Source organism: Drosophila novamexicana, unplaced genomic scaffold (genome assembly GCF_003285875.2).
Source record: "Drosophila novamexicana strain 15010-1031.04,08,12 unplaced genomic scaffold, DnovRS2.1 tig00002309-arrow-arrow-pilon, whole genome shotgun sequence".
Classification (NCBI taxonomy): domain Eukaryota; kingdom Metazoa; phylum Arthropoda; class Insecta; order Diptera; family Drosophilidae; genus Drosophila; species Drosophila novamexicana.
The window spans coordinates 19,288-45,268 of record NW_020824975.1 but is presented as its reverse complement, the minus strand read 5'-3'; the positions used below and the strand labels follow the sequence as shown (position 1 = coordinate 45,268).

The 25,981-nt window shown below is 38.4% G+C and overlaps 1 protein-coding gene across 1 annotated transcript; it reads right to left on the bottom strand.

The window, feature by feature from the left end:
• Window positions 1–14,028: 14,028 nt before the first annotated feature.
• Window positions 14,029–14,949, bottom strand: LOC115769109 (cilia- and flagella-associated protein 58-like; the record flags this gene model as incomplete). Its single annotated transcript, XM_030713819.1, has 2 exons — window positions 14,029–14,676; window positions 14,740–14,949. Coding segments are annotated over 2 exons (858 nt in total), but the record flags the coding sequence as incomplete, so codon positions are not given.
• Between the last annotated feature and the right edge of the window lie 11,032 nt (window positions 14,950–25,981).

The window sequence follows — 25,981 nt, the reverse complement described above, 5'->3', positions numbered from 1 at the left end:
GTCATCGCACAGATCGTATTCGTCATGCACGTTAAATTGCATGCTCCACTAAAGAGCGGTCCATGGCAGTCGTTAGGGCATATTTATTTCATCTTTGGGATCTGAGACGGCGCTGGTGGTATTATTACTTCTTACATATACATGCTGATGCGTCAGCGCCAACAAGCTCTGCGTTGAACTTAGGTAGCACCACTAACTTGCTATGCCCTGTTTCAGATGTCGTTGATATAGAGAGTTCCCAGTTGATAGTGATTGACGTGTTTTATTTGTGCTCCAAGATTTTTATATATTTTTGCGCTTTTATCCTGCTTTTTATTTCAAAATTTTGCATTTTTCGGTGCTTTATTTTAAAAGCTTTTATAAACTGTGCAAAGTGTTATCTGTTGTGCAGCGTAAGTCTGTTAATTATTGCATTTATAAAACACGACGTCAGTTCCGTGTTGTTGTTATTGCCTGTTTTGATTATTTTGCTTTGGTACTCCCCTGTGCATACACTTGTTTGTGTGTGTGTTCGCTGCATATTTCTGCTTGTGCATCGCGCTCTCTCAAATTTTTGCTATTGCTTTTCGCTCCAAACAATTTGTTTGTGTACGATTGTTTTTGTTTTGCTCTGCGCTCTCGCAAATTGCATACACATTTAATAATTATGTCGTGCTGTAAGAAACCTTTCACGTTCAAGCAGGCTGATGATTCTGCACTCCCGCAATTTGTTAATTGCTGGCTGTGTGAGAATATGATGCATGCTAAATGTGCAGGTCTCACTGGGAGTGATTGCGACAAGATCGCTGCAATTGCCAAGAAGGGCGGCGGTGGCTTGCGTTGGTCGTGCCCAGAATGCATCGACAAGCAAATTGATTTCTCCAGAATGTGTGAGAAATTAATTCTTAAAATTGAATAATGTGGCTATGCAGTTCTCGAGTAATTTTGACTCGAGTTTCGAGTAATTATAATTTCAAGTCCCCAACGCCAATCGCCGGTTGGAGCCTCAACTTTTGCAATTGCCCTCTACGTCTGTTCAGACACCTACGCCTTTCTTGTCCCTTCCTAGCAACCTGGATGTGTCTCCAATGTTGTCCTTATCGCCTTCTCCAAGCGAGTGTCCAATTACCCCTATTTCAACCCCTGTAGTAGTCCCAGTAGAGCCCATACCTGATCCCGTCCCAGTTAATCAAACTGTCTCAGCCCCGTCAGCTTCTGGCCGCAAAGGTAGATCTGCGCGCAATCTTGCCCAGATTGTTAAAAACAATCATATATGCTTGGGAGTTGCCCCTCGGAGGCGAGTTTTTGTGTCTCGACTTTCGTCGGACACCACTTCTAAGTCATTGGCAGCCTATTTTGCTAGCTAGTCGTCTGCAAGCGTGTCAACAGCCAAATTTAATTTCTCCACCCCTCGTGAAATATCATCATTCAAAATAAATGTTTCACATTATATGTTCCCAATCATTTGTGATCCAAAATTTTGGCCTCCACACATGATTGTTCACGAGTTCAAGCCTAACAAGTAAGAGGTTCTAGTCGGGAGCTCCCGACTAGGAGATACCGTGAACCCTATTCTTCCAACATTAAATGCATATATATATTTTATTTTAGAAACTATATGTCAAGTTTGGTGGCTCTAGCTCTTATTATTTACCAAAATTTCCCAAAAAACAGGATATCGACATCGATTTTTATCGATTGCTTGGAAACGGAGTAAGTTATCGATTATCGGAAACAAACTGGATCTGCGCGGAAACTGGGAGCACCCACATCTAAAATTTCAAGTCTCTAGCTCTTATAGGTTCTGAGATCCTTGCGTTCATACATACAGACAGACGGCTGGACAGACAGACGGACATGGCTAGATCGACTCGGCCATTGATGCTGATCAAGAATATATATACTTTATGGGGTCGGAGATGCCTCCTTCTGCCTGTTACATACATTTGGCTTTCGCATAAATACAATATACCCTTATACCCATTTTTAATGGGTTCAGGGTATAAAAAGCCTGTCACCATTACAGTCCCTTCAATACAGGGTACCATTTCTGCCCCAAAAAACTAGCTTCATCTTCTGACCAAATCTTTATTCATTATCAGAATGTTAGAGGTCTCATTTCAAAGCTTAAAAATCTTTTCATGGCCAGCACTTCCTTCGATTCGGATATAATAGCATTTTCAGAAACATGGTTAAACTCAACCATATCTGATTTTGAGATTTTATCGAACAACTTTATTTTGTATAGAAATGATCTTCACACGTGCGTGATAATGTCCTATTTATGGTGTTGGGTGATTTTAACTTGCCGAACATCTCTTGGTCATTATTTACTGATGAAAATTATCTAGTGCCCTCAGCACAGCACGATTTTATAGACTGCATGCCTGATCTTTCGTTGTTTCAAATTAATTCAATTTCTTATCACTTGAATAGAACACTTGACCTTGTATTTGTTAACGACTACCTTATTTCTAATGTGTCTAGGTCCCCTCCTTTATCTCTTCCTGAAGATGTTTATCATCCTACTTTAGAGATTGCAATGCTCAATTGTAATCCTTTCATTTCGTGCTCATCAGCCAATAAGCCCCGATGTGGCTTTCGCAAAGGAAATTATTCTTTGCTGAATCAGCTTATTTATGCAACCGATTGGTCTTTCTTATATGACTCGGTTGATATGAATACTGCCATCAATTTTTTTTATAACACCCTAAACTCCCTATTAGATGTGTGTATTCCCAAGTCAATTCCTTCGACTACTTTTTCCAAACCACCCTAGTTTACTCCCAGATTATCACATCTAAACAATGTAAAATCAAAATATTTGAAAAATTTAAAAGGTCTGCTTCTTGTACAGACTTGGCTAAATATTCCATAGCCAAGTCGAACTTCTTTCTTCCTAATTATCAATGCTATGAGAATTATTTAACTCGTTGTAAAAGGCAATTTGCCCAAAATTCGAGACAGTTTTATAATTTTGTAAACTTGAAGCGTAAATCTTCAAGTTTGTCATCTTATATTTCTCTTGGGATGGATAAAGCTAGTAATGACACTGATTCTGCTAACCTCTTTGCTAATCTTTTCCAATGAACTTACATATTTGTTTGTCCTAATACTAATTCTTACCCTTTTACTATTTCTTCAGGTAGTTCTATACCTCCTCCCATTATTTCGCACGCCTCTCTCCTATTAGCTATAAACTCTTTAAAATCTTCTTACTCTTCTGGGCCGGACAATATTCCTAGTTGTCTACTCAAGGAGTGTAGTTCTTTCCTTTTTTATTCATTGCTAAAGCTTTTTAATCTATCCCCTGAAACTTCTGTCTTTCCATCTCTTTGGAAAGAATATTATATCCTTCCTCTTCACAAGAAAGGTGGGAAGTCTGATATACAAAATTACAGGGGCATTGCAAAACTGTCCGCTATTCCTAAATTATTTGAAAAAATAATCACTTCGAATTTGCAGCATTTCTGCAAATCAGTTGTTTCTCCTGTTCAACAACCAATCTGCTTGAGTTTACTTCCTTGGTAAATGATACTTTCCTTTCGAAAATGTAAACTGATGTCATTTACACTGACTTCAGTAAGGCGTTTGACTCTGTGCACCATGACATATTACTTTTTAAACTTGACCGAATAGGTTTCCATCTGTCTCCTTTGCTTTGGATTAATTCTTATTTAAAAGGTAGGACCCAAAGAGTAATGCTGAAGCTGACTACCTCCAAACTGGTTCACGTTACTTCTGGTGTTCCTCCAGGTAGTCATCTTGGACCTTTACTCTTTACTCTTTTTATAAATGATCTCCCCTCTGTTATATCACATGCCCGTGTACTCATGTATGCGGACGATGTCAAACTTTTTCTATCATACACTAATCCCCTACATCATTAAGGACTACAAGATGATTTGAACGCTATGCAACTTTGGTGTTCGGCCAATCAATTGCATCTAAATTGTTCAAAGTGTATGTTTATGTTTTAATCGTACTACACCTTATTCAATCGACAGTATCCCTTTGCAAAGTATATTAACAGTTAAGGATCTAGGCGTTCCTTTTGATTCTAAACTCTGTTTCATTCTTCACATAGATACCATCGTTAATAAGGCAAAAAGTGTACTTGGATTCATTAAACGATGGTCTAAAGAGTTTTTCGATCCTTTTATAACAAAACTTCTCTACATCTCTCTTGTTCGCCCTATTCTTGAGCACTGCTCTTGCATCTGGTCTCCACAGTATAACAATAGCCAGGCTCGTATTGAATCTGTTCAGAAGCAATTTCTGCTTTTTGCCTTACGAGATTTAAATTGGGACCCTAATCTTCGGTTGCAATCCTACTCCAGCAGACTGCTTTTTCTCAACCTTCCGTCGTTAACCAACCGAAGGACAATTCTCGGTGTTGTCCTTCTATATAAGTTGATTATTGGTATTTTCTGCTAGGGCGTCTTCAATTCTCTGTTCCGGCTAGACCAACTAGAAATTTTCGCCCCTTATTCCTATCCACGTGAACAACAGACTACGCTATGCACAGTCCTTTTCGCATGCTATTTAAAAATTATAATAGTTTGCATTACGTTTTCTCTACCGAACTGTCTCTATCCCTAATAAAATCGTTGCTTTCAGGATACCTTCGGGAAGTCGCTGACCATTCCCAGCTATGAGCAGAGGCATAGCTTGCCGGCTGAAAAATTTTCCCCCACCGGGTCGGTGGTTTCCCATTACTTTTCTCTATGTCATATCTACTTAACACTCTTCATCTAACTTACATTGCTTTACTTTATTAACAATCTTCATACTTTCTCTTTTTTCTATTTATTGTATTTTCTTTATTAATATAGCAAATTAAGATTATTTTAAATTTTACTTGAGAACACTTTTTTTCTACATACAACCTTCTGCTTAGATGTAGGCTCTAATAACGTCACTGACAAAATTATCTGTGCAAATGGCACAGCTGGCCGGACTGGCAAATAAAACACCTGCTATTTAGAAAATTGTATTCCTTAACTAGGCTTTTAGCATATAATTCCATTATCTATTGTATAATTTATTGAGTAATGAGGAAGACACTCGTTTTGTCGATCATTAATAAATAAATAAAATAAAGCTCGCCCTAGATTCGATCAAATTTGTATTTGGTTGTTACATTATTGTACGCCGTGGCCCATTTGATGTTGTAGGTAGCGAGCCAGATCCCACTTCTAATGACGGAATGCCAGAATTATTCTCTTTTTTTTCAAGTTTCGTTGCATATACAATAATGTTTCTAAAACAGTCGCAGCATACAACTTGATGTGACATTTCCAATCGCCATTTGTTTTTTAATTTTAATTACAATGCTTTATTGTAAGTGTAAGTGTAAGTGGTATAGTATGTTTCAATACCCTGAACCTATTAAAAATGGGTATAAGGGTATATTGTATTTGTGCAAAATCCAAATGTATGTAACAGGCAGAAGGAAGCATCTCCGACCCCATAAAGTATTTATATTCTTGTCCGCATCAATAGCCGAGTCGATCTAGCCATGCAAGTCTGTCTGTCCGTCCGTCCGCCTGTCCGTCCGTCCGTCCGTCCGACCGTATGTATGAGTCACAGGATCTCAGAACCTATAAGTGCTAGAGACTTGAAATTTTAGATGTAGATGCTCCTAGTTCCCGCGCAGATCGAGTTTGTTTCCGATAATCGATAACTTACTCCGTTTCCAAGCAATCGATAATCGATATCGACATCCTGTTTTTTTTAGCAAATTGGGTAAATAATAAGAGCTAGAGCCACCAAACATGATATGTTGCTTCTAGAATATTATAGATATTTCAAGTATCTTTCATTTCATACCTATCGCCACCTCCCCGCTACCACCACAGAGCTATAAATCAAGTTAATAACCCAACTTTTATTGCCAACCAATTTAAACCACAATTTAAATGCAATTGATTTTTTCAGAATACACAAATATTCTATGGTACAATAAGATATACTGTAGAAAATGTCATAAAGATCGGTTAAGAAAAACCAAAGTTATATGCAACTGCGCAATTGAATGGGGCAGCTGCTTTAAGAATTTCTGTATACATGTACACACACACATTCATGCGCGTCTGCTTCGCATTCTAATAATAAGGGAACTTTTTTTTATTAATTTATTTGGTGTTGGAATAAGAGGGTTCGGGGTATCCTCTAGTCGGGAGCCTCCGACTAGAATCTCTTACTTGTTCTGTTCTGGTTCCGGAGTCAGAACCAACTTCATTGAAGTAGCGACGGCTAAGTACTCTTCTTGTGTGAAGGCCGCCCGCCTTGCAGAATTGCAAAAAACATATGAAAAATGAGGAGGTAGTGGCTCTATATATTGGTGAGCGCAGGAGACGGACAGTATCCACCCGAACACTGTGTTTTAGGCCAACGGTGCGCCGAAACGGCAGGACGCTTTGGAGAATCAGTTCGGGGACAGTAGATGTCCGAGCTAATGACTAGATCGTCCCGTTGTAAATCTCGCGTTGGAGTTTGCCATTTGTTTCTTTTTGGTAGCTTTAAAAGATACTCATGTTTTCGACGGACACAGATCTGTTTTTGCAAAGCCTTCAAGCGCTGCCGGTGGTTGATGATTACGTGGCGTTTTCCTTGATCTCTGGCTCTAATGCAGAAAGTAGAGGACCCCCGGCTAGAATATGACCGGGAGTCAGAGCTAAGAGATCAGTAGGAACTTCCGACATTGGAGATATCGGTCTTGAATTCAGGCATGCTTCAACTTTGGAAAGCTCTCCGAAGGTGTATTTGGAGGTCGATGTAGACTTATAAAATAGAGTTTTAAAACTTTTTACACCTGCCTCCCACAGGCCGCCTATTTGTGGCGCACTAGGGGGGTTGAAGTGCCAGTACAGTTTCTGAAGACTGTAAGTGGCCTGGAGTTGCGTCTTATGCATTTCCACAAAGTCGCGCGCAAGAACTTTGGCCGCTCCGACGACAGTTTTGCCGTTGTCGGAATGCATTTGACTTGGACACCCTCGCCGTGTCACAAATCTCGCAAATGCCGCTAGGAATTTTTCTGTGGTCAGGTCAGATGTAGCTTCTAGGTGGATGGCTCTGGTGCAGAAACACACAAAGACGCACACGTAGCCTTTTGTAATAAGGCAGCCGCGACCTGTGTAATTTTTAACATCAAAGGGGCCTGCAAAATCGAATCCTGTGTGAGTGAACGGCCGCGATAATGTGACTCTCTCCACAGGCCCACGAGCTGCTATTTTGATTGTAGTAAGCGCATCATGAGCTGGTTGCCTCCATGCAAGTATATAAGATGAGTGAAGGCGGTCAAGAGACGCGAATACGCACATGTGTATGACAGTATTATAGGATGCAGCTCATCGTAACCGAGTGCCTAGAAAGGGGTTCAAATTGAGCAGTTTTCTGGAAGTGAGCTGCTTTTTAGTGCTCAAGGAAATGTACTCTGACGAGTATGCTGGGTCAGGAGAATGAGTCTTTCTTGTGCGTAAGAAATCTCGTTTCTGTCAATTCCGATAGTTGACGTGAGCGACAATCGTTTGCAACGCTTGAAGAAGCGATAAATGTATGCCAACAATCGCAGGGCTCGATCGAACTTGGAGAAGCGTTCGAGGAAGGAAAATGAGTGAGCCGTGTTTGCGAGGTTTACTTTAATCGTGCGTTGCACTATCTGTCGTATCTGGGATGGGTTCCGAAGGAATGGGCCATTGGCTCTGAGGTTGGCGTAACCATTCTGGCCCGTGCCACCACAGCTTATTGTTGACTAAGGCTTGTGGTGGGGCACCTCTACTCGCTAGGTCAGCTGGATTGTACATGGATCGTACATGGGACCATTAATTGGAGTCCGCGGCCTGCTGTACTCGTGGCCCTTGCCACGGTATCCTTATACCGTCTTGACTGGAGCGACCCTCGTTTTCGCGGTTAGAAGATGTACTGAGCTGCGATCTTGCATCTCAGGGCACCCGTAAATGGCGGCCCCGTATGCACGCTGCGAAGCGTCACAAAACCCATGGTATTGAATAGTCCCCTGTGGGCGATGACTGGACCCAGCCAGCCTGCTGGATCGAACAGTTTGGCAATCTGTGAAAGGACATCACATTTGGAGACGGACTGCTTGGTTGTTAGCTCGGATGGAACGAAAAAGAACTCATCGGTGTCAGCTTTCCATCTGATACCGAGAGTCTACGCCAAACAGGCTTCCTCGATCTCTAAGAAGTCGGCGCGAAGCAAGTGGTCCTTGGGTATTGCTGTTAGCAAGTCTTTTTCATTGGATATCCATTTTCATAAGGGGAACTCGGCAGATTCAAGGGCTTTGCGGAGTTCTGCTATTGCCTAACCTGCTGTTGATTTGGAATGGGCCCACACTAGTACATCGTCGACATACATATTGTTTATGATAATGTGACTTGTCAAGGGATAGAGCGAACGATCATCAGATAATTGATGTAGTACGCGGATTGCTAAAAAGGGGGCACAGTTAACTCCAAACTTGACTGTGTTGAGCTCGAAGTCACGGAGCTCGTTGTCATTGGTTCGGAACAGAATTCTCTGATAGGAGAATCGCATTTGGATTCGTCGAGACTGAGTTGAAAAGGATGCGACAGATCTGGCACTGGTCTTAGAAACGGGACCTGTAAGGATCCAATCCAAAATTGTTTCTTGACCAAGGAGAGTGCCACATATGTTGGGATAGGCGCCACTTAACAATATGGATGGGAGGATATCGGGGCCGAGAATAACGTCTCTCTTTCAAAGCATTTTGGGGGATGGTGTAGGATTGCTATTGCCTGCTAGCTTAGGAAGAACATAAGCCGAGGTTTCAATATAAACCCGGGGCGTTGTCGGAGAGGCCGATATTAAAATGACAGAGTTTTTAGGGGCTGAGCCGAAATAGCTTGATTTAAACCGGAGACCTGTGCGTCGACGGGTTAATATGGAAGTTTAACCTTTTTGAATAACCGCTCTGATATATAGGTCGCTTCTGACCCAGAGTCGATTAATGCCCGAGCTGTATATTTTGTGCCCAAATGGAAGAAGAAGTGGACTGTATAGACGAAGGGGGGCTCAAAACTACTGGTATTGTGGAATCGGAGGGCACCTGGGGTCTCTCACGGTGGAGCAGTGAGTTGTGACGTCCCTTGCATGTGAAACTACTGTGCGCGCTAGTGCAATCCTTCAACTGGTGATGTCTGGCGAAGCAGTTTAAGCACAACTTTTGTTGTTTGATGACGGGTATAGGCGCACGGGATGGCTTTCCTTCTGACACAATTTGCAGTGCTGTGACATTGTAGTCATTGTTGCCTCGAAGGTTCTCAGGTGGTCGGACTCCTTATCTGTGGGTTTGGACTGCGATGGCGTATGTGCGGTAGGTCGTACATCCTCTATCGCCTCCAAGGTGCGATATCGGTCGATCAGAAATGTATGTCAAGAGCCGTTAAACGCCCCTTGATTGTGCCCTGAAGCTCTTTAAGGGCCGATCCAGACTCTTGTGCTGCTGAGGGAAGATTGAGACAAACTTTCAATTGACTATTAACTAAGAGTCGCTTATTCAAAAATCTGTCCGTCAGGCTTGCCCATGCTGACTGAAAGCCATCATTCGGGGACTTGTAGACAATGGTCCTAGCTTTGCCGCTTGTTTTTGAATTTATGTGGAACAATTTTTCCACCGGCGTAAGTCTTGGATTGTTTATATAGACGGCTGTAAACAAGTCTCGGAAAGTAGGCCAATGTAAAACTTCAGTGTCGCATGGCGGGAGACTGCAACCCCTGGACATGGAGAGGTTGAAGGGGGTTGCTCAGCTTGACTATCTGAGGCATTGGCTCTTTCTATTTTCTCACTTAGTTGAGCCGAACATCACTCGTAACCGGAGTACGAGTAATTATATTTTGCTCGCATAGCCACCAGGTCACTGCTGTTGCAAGCGCCTTGGTTGAAAGCTTTGGAACATAACTCGTACTCGCGTTCAACCTTTTACTGACCGCTGCGTCATTAGTTATCGAAACGAAGTTATTCAGCTCCATTTCGCTTGACTTCTGTATCTTTTGCGTAGTCGAACGGGTAATTTTTGAAGTAATATCTCTTGTTGAAATCGGATTCACAGGCTTGCGGACGGTTGTGCTGGTACCCTCGACCTTGAGTTTCCCAAAAACCGCTCTAGGTGAGGTTAAAGGTCCCTTTGACTCCTTATCGGACGGTGCTGTGAGTCGTTTTTGGCTGTTTTGATTACCACCGATTGGCATACTACGCTCTTCACAGAGCCGAAAATTGTAGTAATCGGGTGAGATGTGATCAAATACAAAGAAATTGAATCAGCCGAGGGAAAACGGAATTAGAAATGGCACAGAAACGATGGAATCGAGATATCAGAAGAATTAATTAATTGAAGCACCAGAGATAAGATTAATTTTCGCCCGTGGAGTGGAAACGGATCAAGCAAAATAAAAAATTCGTATGCTTATTGTTTGCTAATTATTAAGTTCCAGAAGAAGCACGTTTATTCCTAACGTAGCTCAAAGGAAAGTTTTAAACATATTCCTTTTTATACCCTTGCAGAGAGTATTATAATTTTGTCGTGAAATGTGTAAAGCATAGAAGCAGACATCTCCGACCCCATAACGTACATATATTCTTGATCAGCATCAACAACCGAGTCGATAGAGCCATATCCGTGTGTCCGTCTGTCTGTTTCTATGCGAACTAGTCTCTCAGTTCTTAAAGCTATCTTAATAGAATTTTGCAGAAGTCCCTCTTTCTGTTGCACGCAGCACATATGTGAAAACCAGCTGGATCGGACCACTATATCATATAGCTGTCATATGAACGATCGGTCGAAAATTAAGTTTTTGTATGAAAAAACATTTTGTTTTTCAAGATATCTTGACCAAACTAGGCATTTATTAGTTTTACTATACTCCTATTAAGATCGGACCACTATATCATATAGCTGCCATAGGAACGATCGATCGAAAATTAAGTTTTTGTATGAAAAACCATTTTGTTTTTCAAGATATCTTGCCCAAACTCGGCATTAACTATTTACCCTGTGCTTCTTAGATAGCAAAGGTATTAGATCTTCGTCTTGCCGAAGGTAGCCTCTCTTTCTCAATTTTTTTTTTTGTTAAAGAATTTGTTATTTTTAAGAAAAAATTACACGTATATTTGATATATAAAGCAATCGCCGATCAGTGGAAACTTCTTAACCTCTAATAATTATTTATACATTTTTATAAGATTAACGAAGAATAATGCATGTGTTTGCATTTTATTAAGTTAACGCAGTTCGATGGCAAAGTTGAAACATAAAAAAATTAAAAGTGGTTCAGAATAAGTTTATCGAAAACCGATCTTTATATTTTACAACCTTGGTGTTGCTTACCCTTTGCACTTGCCAATTAGTTTTTAAAAATTAATATAAATTGTTTTTGAAGCTGTTGTGAAAAAAAATTAACAAACGACATATGATGTGATGTGTGTGTGTATATACATGTAGGTGATTTGCACAGATTTCGGTCTTAATTAATAAATTGTGTGTTATTTTGTTTTTTATTTATTTAGGTATGTGCTTTTTGGTGAAGTATGAAATGGAGAACTGCATATCGATCGGGTACATTTTTTTGTTGGGTATGCACTTTGTTTATCAATACATACATATATACGGACACCAATATGGCGAACTTATTTTTTTGAGTCACTTTCCGTTTTATTTCTTTTAATATCTGTCACTTTTTAGACGCCCGAACAATATTTTATTTGAGGTTTTTTTGGTGATTGAATGAAACTGCCTCTCGCTTTAACCACGGAGAATGTGAAACGGAAAAATATGTTCAGACATATAAATATTAATAAGTCGGACTGGAGTTGCCGGAATTTTGGCAATGGACAAATTGAGGTAGGTGCACTGCTACTTATCTTGCTTGGATTTGTAGCGGCTCCTAGAAACTTTTATTGCAGATCCACCGATACTTTCTGGGCACGATACTGAATATAGAAAGCCAGCAATTGTAAAAAATCCGGCTCGAAGGACCAAATGTTGTGGTAGGGCTTCCGCAAGGCGTCCAGATAATCTTCTGATGAATTGCTGAATTTTAGGGCACAAATTTTGTTTATCAAGAGGTTTAAGAAAAACACGTTTGCTTTAGTGTAAGTGTAAGTGTAAGTGTAAGTGGTGAATATGTATTTTTGTTCTGGTTCCGGAGTCAGAACCAACTTCATTAAAGTAGCGACGGCTGGATACACTTCTTGTGTGAACAACTATTTTTAATTTAGTAAAACTTTATTGGAGCGATCATCATGGTGAGTTGACGTCTGTCGTGAGAAACAGAGTGAGCGACGAAACGAAAAGTGTGCAGCGAAGCGCTAGGGCTCCAAAGCAGAGCGGCAGGGACTTAGTTTAGGAATCAAAGTAGTGTTTATTGTTCAGTGAATAAAAGTAAAAGAAGTGAATAAAATGAGATTAACGAACGAAATCTGGTAATCATTTTATTTTCTAGTAGCCCTATTTTAACATCGGGATTAGCCGTTGTTCACTATAGTCTAGTGTGGGAGCTTGTGGTTCGAGACTACGGCCCGGTAGTGTAGGTGGTGCAAGGCTACGGCACGGTAGTGTAGGCGTTGTAGGAATAGCACGATTTGGTCGAAACACTTAAAGAAAAAGGTATACAGGGTATTTATAGTCGGTCATACCCTAGGTTAGGTAGTATAGGATAAGGGAAAAATAATAACTCGTATATGTGCAATGAATGAAAATAGGGCATGGTGTAGTTGAGTATACCTGTGCTAGACCAAAACAAGTAAGAAATTCTAGACGGGAGCTCCCAAATGCATTTCGCGCAACGCGCTCGTTAATTATAAAAGTACCCTTGGCAGGGTTCTAACACGCAACTTACCGCATGCATTAGTGGCTGACGACTTTACTCAACATTCTCACAAGCAATAAAAAAAAATATTGTTTCCTCAGTAGGGCTCGAATGCGCGACAAACCACACCACTTTCCACCGCCTCTACCCAAGAGGAACAGAAGTCATAATAAAAACAATACAATCGCAATGCTGTTGATAGAATTCGAAGCAGACGCGCATTAATGTGTGTGTACATGTATACAAAAATTCTTGTAATTTGCGCTAGCTGCCCCATCCAATTGCGCAGTAAAACATAACTTTGGTTTTCTTGTAACCGATCTTAATGAAAACTTCTGCAGTATATCTGATTGTACCATAGAAAAAATGTGTTTTTTCAAAAAGTCAATTGCATTTAAATTGTGCAAATTGTGTTACTTGAACGTAACTTGTGTTACTATGACGTAGTAGATGGGAGGTAGTAATAGCTATAAAATGAATGATATTTGACACATATGATTTAGTCTAGAAGCAACATTTGAAGTTTGGTAGGTCTAGCTCTTATTAATTACCCAATTTTCTCAAAAACAGGATGATATTATCGATTGTTTGGAAACGGAATTAGTTATCGATTATCGGAATCGAACTCGATCTGCGTATAGGAGGACCTACAGCTAAAATTTCAGTCTCTAGCTCTTATAGGTTCTGAGATCCTTGCGTTCATATATACGGACGGACGGACAGGCAGACGGACATGGGTAAATTAACTCGACTGTTGATGCGGATCAAGAATATATTTTTGGAGCTCTAACGCATCGCTAAACCTTACTTCATTTTTGGGTTGCATAAATACATGTATAAAAATTAATTTTATTGCGTTGTATCTTATAGCAAGAGAATTCTACAAAAGGTAGAAAATAATGAAAATCTGTTATTTCCCTAACCGGGTACTACATAAAATATTTATACCATTCAACCTGTATGTTGGAAGTTGTGGTAAATAAGGAACTAATAAAATTGTAACTTAATTTTCAAATTTTGAAATACTTAAGTGAATTATTATAAAGCAATTGAAAATTTCCATTTGTGAAAGTATTATATTTTTAATGGGTGCAGGGTATATATTACGAATTGATCGGGAGAGAAGTTGGATAAGCATCTGCACATTGAGCACCAGGTAAAGGTTTCACTTTCGATCTTTTGTACATTTAAAAATATTACTTACTTTTGCAGGACCTGAAGTTTTTCTAGCAGCTCGAACTTTTTGGGGTCCTCCCCTTTTAAAATACGCCAACGATGTACTCCAGTTGGTGTTTTTGCATCTTCCGTGAGAGCCCTTATTCGAATACGTTCCTGATTTAGAGCTCGCTGTAAACGCACAATTTCTTTCCTCATGTCAGCCGTACTTTTAATAGCATGTTTGAGACATTCACGTTCTGTATACAGATTCGAAATTTCTTTTTTTAAGAGCCTTATGTCCTCAACCCGTTGATTGTATTGCGTGGTGCCATTATCAAGAGCATTTTGTGCAATCTGTAATTTTTCTTTGATAACAACAATTTCGTCGTTACGGCGAACCATTTGAAGTCCAACTAAGTTTCTTTCCTTTCGCATTTCCTCTAGTTCATGGCCCATTTTCATAAAACGGAACTCATCATTTGAGATATCTTTTGCTAACATTTCATTTTTCTCCTTTATTTCTCTCAAATCTTTGCGCAAGCTAGCAACCAAGTTTTGTTTGTTCTTCAACTCAGATTGCAACTCTTTAATGTTGTTATTAAGATGCTCAATTTTTAAATTCAATGAATTTATTTTAACTTCATTTGCACTAATTTCAGTCGTTAGCTGTTGAGTTTGATGACCAGATTCCTATATTAAGTAAAATTATAGTTAACTTATATATCACAACAAAATGTTAATAATACCACTTACAGCTTGAAGTATACGAAAATTATCACGCTCCTGCGTAGTATTTTCTAAGCTTCGCTGCAATGTTATTTTTTCGGAGTGTAGGGCTTCTAGTTGTTTTTTAAACTTATGTACTTCCCGTCGTTTTTCATACAACTTCTCTGTAAGATCATTCAATTGGTTCGTTTTCAATGTAATCTGGTCTGTATAAAATATTAAAAATAAAAACTGATTTATTGTTATGATTGTCAAAATAATTAATTAAAATAATGTAGTTTGGGATGACAAGTATATGTATAAATTAAGAAATATTAATAGTATTAACCATAAAACCCATAAATCTTATCAACAATCCTATTATCCTATTAACATCGAACAAGTAGATCATTTAGCTGCCAAAATATCTAGACTAACCTCGGCATTATTAAGTCAGTGTGCTCCTCATTAATAAATAAAATCCTACCGACATTTGACATCTATTATATATGTCTTTCGGTTGAAAATTAATTTATTGTATAACAACTTTTTGTTTCTCAAGATATATTGACCAAACTCAGACTTTAAAGGTTTCACTATGCTCCCTGCATATAGACAAAATTTTATTGACATTGATAATTCATTTTGGAATACTAGGTGGAGTATTAGGAACTATTTAACTATTTTCAAACTATTTTGCTTTTCCAGATACGAGCAAAGCTTTATGAATATTCTAAAAAGGAAGGGTTTGCAATTGTATTAAATATTTTTATACCCTGAACCCATTAAAAATGGATATAAGAGTATATTGTATTTGCGCAAAATCCAAATGTATGTAACAGGCAGAAGGAAGCATCTCCGACCCCATAAAGTATATATGTTCTTGATCAGCATCAATAGCCGAGTCGATCTAGCCATGTCCGTCTGTCTGCCCGTCCGTCCGTCCGTCCGTCCGTCCTTCCGTCCGTCCGTATGAGCCAAAGGATCTCAGAACCTATAAGAGCTAGAGACTTGAAATTTTAAATGTAGATGCTCCTAGTTCCCGCGCAGATCGAGTTTGTTTCCGATAATTGATAACTTACTCCGTTTCCAAGCAATCGATAAAAATCAATATCGACATCCTGTTTTTTTTAGCAAATTAGGTAAATAATAAGAGCTAGAGCTACCAAACATGATATGTTGCTTCTAGAACATTATAGATATTTCAAGTATCTTTCATTTAATACCACCAAGCTACCACTCCAGAGCTATAAATCAAGTTAATAACCCAACTTTTATTGCCAACCAATTTAAACCACAATTTAAATGCAATTGATTTTTTCAGAATACACAAATATTCTATGGTACTATAAAATTTTTTTTTTGTTTTTTTTATTTTATTTATTTATTAATGGTCGACAAAACGAGTGTCTTCCTCATTATTCAATAGATTATACAATAGAATTTTATGCTAAAAGCCTAGTTAAAGGATACAATTTTCTAAATAGCATCACCGACCGATGGAGGTGTTTTATTTGCCAGTCCGGCCAGCTGTGCCCCTCTTCACAGCTAATTTTGTCAGTGACGCTATTAGAGCCTACATCTAAGCAGAAGGTTGTAAGTAGGAAAAAAGTGTTCTGAAGTAACATTAAAATAATCTTAATTTGCTATATTAATAAAGAAAATTCAATAAATAGGAAAAATGAAAGTAAGAAGATTGTTAATAAAGTAAAGCAATGTAAGTTAGATAAAGAGTGTTAAGTAGATAGGACAGAGAGAAAAGTAATGGGAAATCACCGACCCGGTGGGGGAAAATTTTTCGCGAAAAGGATTGTGCATAGCGTAGTCTGTTGTGAACGTAGATAGTAAAAAAGGGCGATAATTTCTGGTTGGTCTAGCCGGAACAGAGAATTGAAGACGCCCTAGCAGAAAAGGAGAATCTATGTCGCCAATAATCAACTTATGTAGAAGGACAACACCGAGAATTGTCCTACGGTTGGTTAACGACGGAAGGTTGAGAAGAAGCAGTCTGCTGGAGTAGGACGGCAACCGAAGATTAGGGTCCCAATTTAAACCTCGTAAGGCAAAAAGCAGAAATCGCTTCTGAACAGATTCAATACGATCCTGGCTGTTGTTATACTGTGGAGACCAGATGCAAGAGCAGTATTCAAGGATAGGGCGAACAAGAGAGATGTACAGAAGTTTTGTTATAAAAGGATCGTTAAACTCTTTAGACCATCGTTTAATGTATCCAAGTACACCTTTTGCCTCATTAACGATGGTATCTATGTGAAGATTGAAACAGAGTTTAGAATCAAAAATTACGCCTAGATCCTTAACTGTTAGTATACGTTGCAAAGGGATATTGTCGATTGTATAACTGACAACATAAGGTGTAGTACGATTAAAAGTCATAAACATACACTTTGAACAATTTTGATGCAATTGATTGGCCGAACACCATAGCGTTCAAATCGTCTTGTAGACGAGAATGATGTAGGGGATTAGTGTATGATAGAAAAAGTTTGACATCGTCCGCATACATGAGTACACGGGCATGTGATATAACAGAGGGGAGATTATTTATAAAAAGAGTAAAGAGTAAAGGTCCAAGATGACTACCTTGAGGAACACAAGAAGTAACGTGAACCCGTTTAGAGGTAGTCAGCCTCAGCATTACTCTTTGGGTCCTACCTTTTAAATAAGAATTAATCCAAAGCAGAAGAGACAGGGGGAAACCTATTCGGTCAAGTTTAAAAAGTAAAATGTCATGGTGCACAGAGTCAAACGCCTTACTGAAGTCAGTGTAAATGACATCAGTTTGTATTTTCGAAAGGAAAGCATCGATTACCAAGGTCGTAGTTGACCGATTCTTTACGAATCCATGTTGAACAGGGGAAACAACTGATTTGCAGAAATGCTGCAAATTCGAAGTGATTATTTTTTCAAATAATTTAGGAATAGCGGACAGTTTTGCAATGCCCCTGTAATTTCGTATATCAGACTTCCCACCTTTCTTGTGAAGAGGAATGATATAAGATTCTTTCCAAAGAGATGGAAAGACAGAAGTTTCAAGGGATAGATTAAAAAGCTTTAGCAATGGATAAAGAAGGGAAGAACTACACTCCTTGAGAAGACAACTACGAATATTGTCCGGCCCAGGAGAGTAAGAAGACTTTAAAGAGTTTATAGCTAATAGGAGAGAGGAGTGTGAAATAATTCGAGGAGGTATATAACTTGCGGAAGAAATAGTATAAGGGTAAGCAATAGTATTAGGAAAGACTGAAGAGTAAGTTGATTGGAAAAAATTAGCAAAGAGGTTAGCAGAATCAGTGTCATTGCTAGCTTTATCCAAGCCAAGAAAAAAGGAAGATGGCAAACTTGAAGATTTACGCTTCAAGATTACAAAATTATAAAACTGTCTCGGATTTCGGGCAAATTGCCTTTTACAACGTGTTAGATAATTCTCATACCATTGAGAATTAGGAAGAAAGAAGTTCGACCTGGCTATGGAATATTTAGCCAAGTCTGTACACGAACCAGACTTTTTAAACTTTTTAAAATATTTGGATTTTACATTTTTTAGATGTGATAATCTGGTGGTAAACCAGGGTGGTTTTGAAAAAGTAGTCGAAGGAATTGACTTAGGAATACACACATCTAAGAGGGAGATTAGGGTGATGTAAAAAAAAAATGAATGGCTGTATTCATATCAACTGAGTCATATAAGAAAGACCAATCGGTTGAATAAATAAGCTCATTCAGCAAAGAATAATTTCCTTTGCGAAAGCAATAGCGGGGCTTATTGGCTGATGAGCACGAAATGAAAGGATTACAATTTAGCATTGCAATCTCTAAAGTTGGATGATAGACATCCTCAGGAAGAAATAAAGGAGGGGACCTAGACACATTAGAAATAAGGTAGTCGTTAACAAATACAAGGTCAAGTGTTCTAATCAAATGATTAGAAATTGAATTGATTTGAAACTACGAAAGATCAAGCATGCAGACTATAAAATCATGCTGTGCTGAGGGCACTAGATAATTTTTGGCAGTAAATAATGACCAAGAGATGTTGGGCAAATTAAAATCACCCAACACCATAAATAGGTCATTATCACGCACGTGTGAAGAAACTTCTTTAATACAAGTAATATGTTTCATATAAACTTGAATATGTTACATAGACATTCCGTGTAGGAACAGACACCTTAACTGGGACAATCTCAGCGTCAGTAGGCGTACTAAAACAGAATAGTTCAGACTGGAGAGTGGCTTTAACGGCCATTAACACCCCACCACCTCGAGTCGGCCGATCATTTCTATACAAAATAAAGTTATTTGATAAAATCTCAAAATCAGATATGGTTGAGTTCAATCATGTTTCTGTAAATGCTATTATATCCGAATTGAAGGAAGTGCTGGCCATGAAAAGATTTTTAAGTTTTGAAATGAGACCTCTAACATTCTGATAATGAATAAAGATTTGGTCAACAGATGAAGCTAGTTTTTTGGGGCAGAAATGGTACCCTGTATTGAAGGGACTGGAAGGGTGACAGGCTGGTTACGCTTTTTTGGCTTGAACTCGTGAACAATCATGTGTGGAGGCCAAAATTTGGGATCAGAAATGATTGGGAACATATCATTTGAAACATTTATTTTGAATGATGATATTTCACGAGGGGTGGAGAAATTAAATTTGGTTATTGACACGCTAGCAGAAGATTTTCTAGCAATATAGGCTGCCAATGACTCAGAAGTGGTGTCCGACGAAAGTCGAGACACAAAGACTTGCCTACGAGGGGCAACTACCGTTAAAGTAGGCGCTGATGGGGCTGTAGGTAATACAGGAGTTGGGGGAGCTAACGAGGCACAATGATTGTTTTTAACAATCTGGGCAAGATTGCGCGCAGGTCTACCTTTGCGGCCAGGAGCTGATGGGGCTGAGGCAGTTTGATTAATTGGGACGGGATCAGGTACGGGCTCTACTGGGACTAGTACAGGGGTTGAAACAGGGGTAATTGGACAGTCGCTTGGAGAAGGCGATAAAGACAGCATTAGAGATACCTCCAAGTTGCTAGGAAGGGACAAGAAAGTCGTAGGTGTCTGAACAGACGTAGAGGGCAATTGCAAAAGTTGAGGCTCCAACCGGCGATTGGTTGGGGACTCAAATTTATATTTGCCAAGCAACTCGAAACTCGAGTGAAAATTGCTCGAGAGCTGCTTAGTTAAGAATTGACTTCTCACAGAATTATACATTCTGGAGAAATCAATGTGCTTGTCGATGCATTCTGGGCACGACCAACGCAAGCCACCACAGCCCTTCTTGGCAATAGCAGCGATCTTGTCGCAATCACGCCCAGTGAGACCTGCACATTTAGCATGCATCATATTCTCACACAGCCAGCAATTAACAAATTGCGGCAGTGCAGAATCATCAGCCTGCTTGAACGTGCACGTTTTCTTACAGCACAACATAATTATTTAATGAATAGAAAAAGTTTGCGAGAGCGCGATGCACAAGCAGAAAGTATGCAGCGAACACACGCACAAACAAGTGTATGCACAGGGGAGCACCAAAGCAAAAGAATCAAAACAGGCAATAACAACAACACGGAACTGATGCCGCGTTTTATAAAATGTAATAATTAACAGACTTACGCTGCACATCAGATAACACTTTGCACAGTTTATTAAAACTTTTTAAATAAAGCACCGAAAAATGCAAAATTTTGAAATAAAGCAGGATAGAAGCGCAAAAATATATAAAAATCTTGGAGCACAAGTAAAACACGTCAATCGCTCTCAACTGAGAACTCTCTCGAAAATTTCATAAAGATCGGTTAAGAAAAACCAAAGTTATATGGAACTGCGCAATTGAATGGGGCAGCAGCTTAAAGAATTTCTGTATACATGTACACACACACATTCATGCGCGTCTGCTTCGCATTCTAATAGCATGGTAATTGCATCTTTTTTTTGTAATGTTATTTTAGTTCCTTTTTTATCATAAGTACCTAATTGTTGGTGTGGCTGCTGAGTAGAGGCATAGCAAGTGGTGCGGTCTGGCGCTAGTTCGAGCCCCACTGGGGAAAGTTTTTTTATTTTTTTGTTTGCTGGTGTGGCTGTTGAGTAGAGTCGACAGTAAGTAATGCGGTCCGTTGCAAATTCGAGCCCTGCCAAGGGAACTTTTTTTTTATTAATTTATTTGTTGTTGAAATAAGAGGGTTCAGGGTATCCCCTAGTCGGGAGCTCCCGACTAGAACCTCTTACTTGTTTGTATTGGAGATAGTGCTTATTTTTTTACCCTGAACCCATTGAAAACGGGTAAAAAGGGTATATTGTATCTGTGCATTTAGCACATTACATTTGTAATTGTATGAAACATGCAGAAGGAAGCATCTCCGACCCCATAAAGTATATATATTCGTGATCAGCATCAAGAGCCGAGTCGATATAGCCATGTCCGTCTGTCCGTCTGTCCGTCTGACCGTCTGTCCGTCTGTCTGTTTCTATGCGAACTAGCCCCTACGTTTTAAAGCTATCTTAATGAAACTTTGCTGAACTCGCTCTTTCTGTTGCACGCAGCACATATGTGAAAACCAGCTGGATCGGACAACTATATCATATAGCTGCCATAGGAACGATCGGTCGTAAATTAAGTTGTATGAAAAATCATTTTGTTTTCTCGATCTTGAGCAAACTCGGCATTAATTATTTTCACTTTACTCCTTATATAAAGGCATGAATTTGCCTAACATCGGATCACTATATCACATAGCTGCCATAGGAACGATCGGTCGAAAATTAAGTTTTTGTATGAAAAAACATTTTGTTTTTTAAGATATCTTGACCAAACTCGGGATTTATTAGTTTTACTATACTCTTCATATGCATGTAAAATCCCATTAAGATCGGACCATTATATCATATAGCTGCCATGGGAACGATCGGTCGAAAACCAACTTTTTGTATGAAAAAACATTTTGTTTTTAAGATATCTTGACCAAACTCTACAATTATTAGTTTTACTTATACACCTCGTATATAAGCCAAATACTATTAATATCGGACCACTATGGAAAAATTTTTTGTTTTGCACGATATATTGACCCAGTTCAGCATTTATTAGTTTAACTACGCTCCTTATATATATACAAAATCCTATCAACATCGGACCACTATATCATATAGCTGCCATAAGAGCGATGGGTCGAAAACCAGGTTTTATTAGCCATGTCCGTCATGTCTGTCTGCCCGTGTGTCCGTATGTATGAACGCAAGAATCTCAGAACCTATAAGAGCTAGAGACATGAAATTTTAGATGTAGATGCTCCTAGTGCCCGTGCAGATCGAGTTGGTTTCCGATAATCGATAACTTACTCCGTTTCCAAGCAATCAATAAAAATCGATAACGATATCCTGTTTTTTGGGAAATTTTGGTAAATAATAAGAGCAAGATTCACCAAGATTCATTCAAAATATAATATATATATATATGAATTTGATGTTGATAGAAGAGGGTTCAGGGTATCCCTAGCTCTTATATCTCTAGCTCTTATAGGTTCTGAGATCCTTGCGTTCATACATACGGACGGACGGACGGACGGACAAACAGACGGACATGGCTATATACTTTATGGGGTCGGAGATGCTTCCTTCTGCCTTTTACATACATTTGGCTTTCGCACAAATACAATATACCCTTATACCCATTTTTAATGGGTTCAGGGTATAAAAAACACTACAACAAATGACACACATTAGAAATGCTAAACATAATTTACACACCAATGAATAATCGTCTAAACTTCAAGACAGACCCAGAATATTGCGTTCACGTGTACACACACCTATTCAACAGCTTAACAGAATCAGTTTGAATCTCCAAGTCTAAAAGCGCAGAACGTTAATTGTTTTTTATACCCTGCGTTAGTCCCTGAAGACGGTTTGCCGATGTGCAACCGAAATATATTGGAAGCAAAATACAATAAGATTGTTTTCATTGTTTGACTCCAACAAACCCGGACCTCGAGCCAGTCAACTATATAAATAGTATAAAATAAGTATAGTATAAAAATAATCTCAAAAAGCTTTGAAAAATTTTGAAACTGATCAAACGGTAAACAAACAACTTTCACACTAACGTTTTACGCATATTTACCACTGTTGCGGGTGGAATTTCCCAAATCGTTAAAACAAGTATTCATTTAGTTTGTATGTATATTAAAAATAAATTGTGAAGCAAATCGGAAAAAAGTAAAATGTAAAACATCACCAAAACAATTGTTGAATTGCACATTATATCGAGGATGCTTCGATTCTGCAAAAAATGAAAAACATCCCACATCGCAGAAACACGTATTCATTAAGTTCTTATCTAGAGCTCTGAAAATAAGTTTGAAGCAAATCGGACACCACTTACGATTGCGCTCTAAAAACTCTTTGAATCGTATTAATCCGACGGAGTTTAGATTTTGCGAAAGCAAGGATATTCGATACTGCTAGAGTCTTGCAGAGGGTATTATAATTTTGTCGTGAAATGTGAAACGCATAGCAGGAAACATAAAGTATATATATTCTTGATATAGCATGTAAGTCTGACAGCTGTCCGTCTGTCCGGCGGTCTGTTTCTATGCGAACTAGTCCCTCAGTTTTAAAGCTATCTTAATGAAACTTTGCAGAACTCCCTCTTTCTGTTGCACGCAGCACATATGTCAAAACCAGCTGGACCGGACCACCATATCATATAGCTGCCATAGGAACGATCGGTCGAAAATTAAGTTGTATGAAAAAACATTTCATTTTTCAAGATATCTTGACTAAGATCGTCATTTATTAGTTTTACTATACTCCTCGTATGCATGCAAAATCCTATTAAGATCGGACCACTAAATCATATAGCTGCCATAGGAACAATCGGTCTAAAATTATCTTTTTGTATGAAAAAACATTTTGTTTATCAAGATATCTTAAACAAACTCGGCATTTATTAGTTTTACTAAGCTCCTCATACATTTGCAAACCCTATTAAGATAGGAACACGATATCATATAGCTGCCATAGGAAAGATCGGTCGAAAATTAAGTTCTTGTATGAAAAAACATTTTGTTTATCAAAATATCTTGACCAAATTCGGCATTTATTTGTTTTACTCTACTCCTCATATATATGCAAAATCCTATTAATATCGGACCAGTATGTTATATAGCTGCCATAGGAACGAAAGGTCGAAAATTAAGTTTTTCTATGAAAAAAAACACTTTGTTTATCAAGATATCTTGACCTAACTCGGCATTTATTTGTTTTCAATGCTCTTCATATAAAAGCAAAATCCTATTGAGATCGGTACACATTATCGTATAGCTGCCATAGAAACGAACGGTCGAAAATTAAGCTTTTGTATGGAAAAACATTTTGTTTATTAAGATATCTTGACCAAACTCGGCATTTATTAGTTTTACTGAGCTCCTCATATATGTATGCAAAATCATATTAAGATCGGACCACTATATCATATAGCTGCCATAGGAATGACCGGTCGAAAATTAATTTAAAGTATGGACAAATTTGTTTTTTACGATATATTGACCAAACTCGGCATTTATTAGTTTAACCATATTCCTTATATAAATACAAAATCCGATGGGTCGAAAACCAGGTTTTTGATTAAAAACCTTTTTTGGTTATTAAGATATCTTGACCAAATTCGGCATTTATTTGTTTTACTCTACTCCTCATATATATGCAAAACCCTTTTAAGATCGGACCACGATATCATATACCTGCCATAGGAACGATCGGTCGAAAATTAAGTTCTTGTATGAAAAAACTTTTTGTTTATCAAGATATTTTGACCAAACTTCGGCATTTATTAGTTTTACTATACTCCTCATACATATGAAAAATCCTATTAAGATCGGACCAATACATCATATAGCTGCGATAGGAACGATCTGGTGAAAGGTAGATTCATATATGAAAAAACATTTTGTTTTTCAAGATATCTTGACCAAACTCGGCATTTATTAGTTTAACTATACTCCTGTTAAGATCGGACCACTATATCATATAGTTGCCATAGGAACGATCGGTCGATAATTAAGTTCTTGTTTGAAAAAACATTTTGTTATCAAGATATCTTGACCAAACTCTACATTTATTTGTTATACCCTGAACCCATTAAAAATGGGTATAAGGTATATTGTATTTGTGCAAAATCCAATTGTATGTAACAGGCAGAAGGAAGCATCTCCGACCCTATATAGTATATATATTCTTGATCAGCATCAATAGCCGAGTCGATCTAGCCATGTCCGTCTGTCTGTCCGTCTGACCGCCTGTCCGTTTGTCCGTATGTCCGTCTGTCAGTTTCTATGCAAACTAGTCACTCAGTCTTAAAGCTATCTTAATTAAACTTCGCAGAACTCCCTCTTTATGTTGCCCGCAGCACATATGCCATAACCAGCTGGATCGGACCACTATCATATAGCTGCCATAGGAACGATCGGTCGGAAATTAAGTTTTTGTATAAAAAACAATTTGTTTTTAAAGATATCTTAACCAAACTCGGCAGTTTTACTAATCTCCTCATATATATGCAAAATCCTATTAAGATCGGACCATAGGAAAGATCGGGCGAAAATTAAGTTCTTGTTTGAAAAAACATATTGTTTATCAAGATATCTTGACCAAATTCGGCATTTATTTGTTTAACTCTGATCCTTATATATATGCAAAATCCTATTAATATCCGACCACCATATTATATAGCTGTCATAAGAAAGATCGGTCGAAAATTAAGTTCTTGTAAGAAAAAACATTTTGTTTATCAAGATATCTTGACCAAACTCGGCATTTATTTGTTTTACAATGCTCTTCATATAAATGAAAAATACTATTAAGATCGGTACACTATATCGCATAGCTGTCATAGAAACGATCGGTCGAAAATTAAGCTTTTGTATGAACAAACATTTTGTTTATCAAGATATCTTGACCAAACTCGTCATTTATTAGTTTTACTAAGCTCCTCATATATGTATGCAAACCCTATTAAGATAGGACCACGTTATCATATAGCTGCCATAGGAACGATCTCGTGAAAGGTAGATTCATGTATGAAAAAACTTTTGGTTCATCAAGATATCTTGTCCAAAATCGGCATTTATTAGTTTTACTATGCCCCTCATATATATGCAAAATCCTATTCACATCGGACCACTATATCACATAGCTGTCATAGGAACGATCGGTCGAAAATTAAGTTGTTTTATGAAAAAAAATTTTGTTATTCAAGGTATCTTGACCA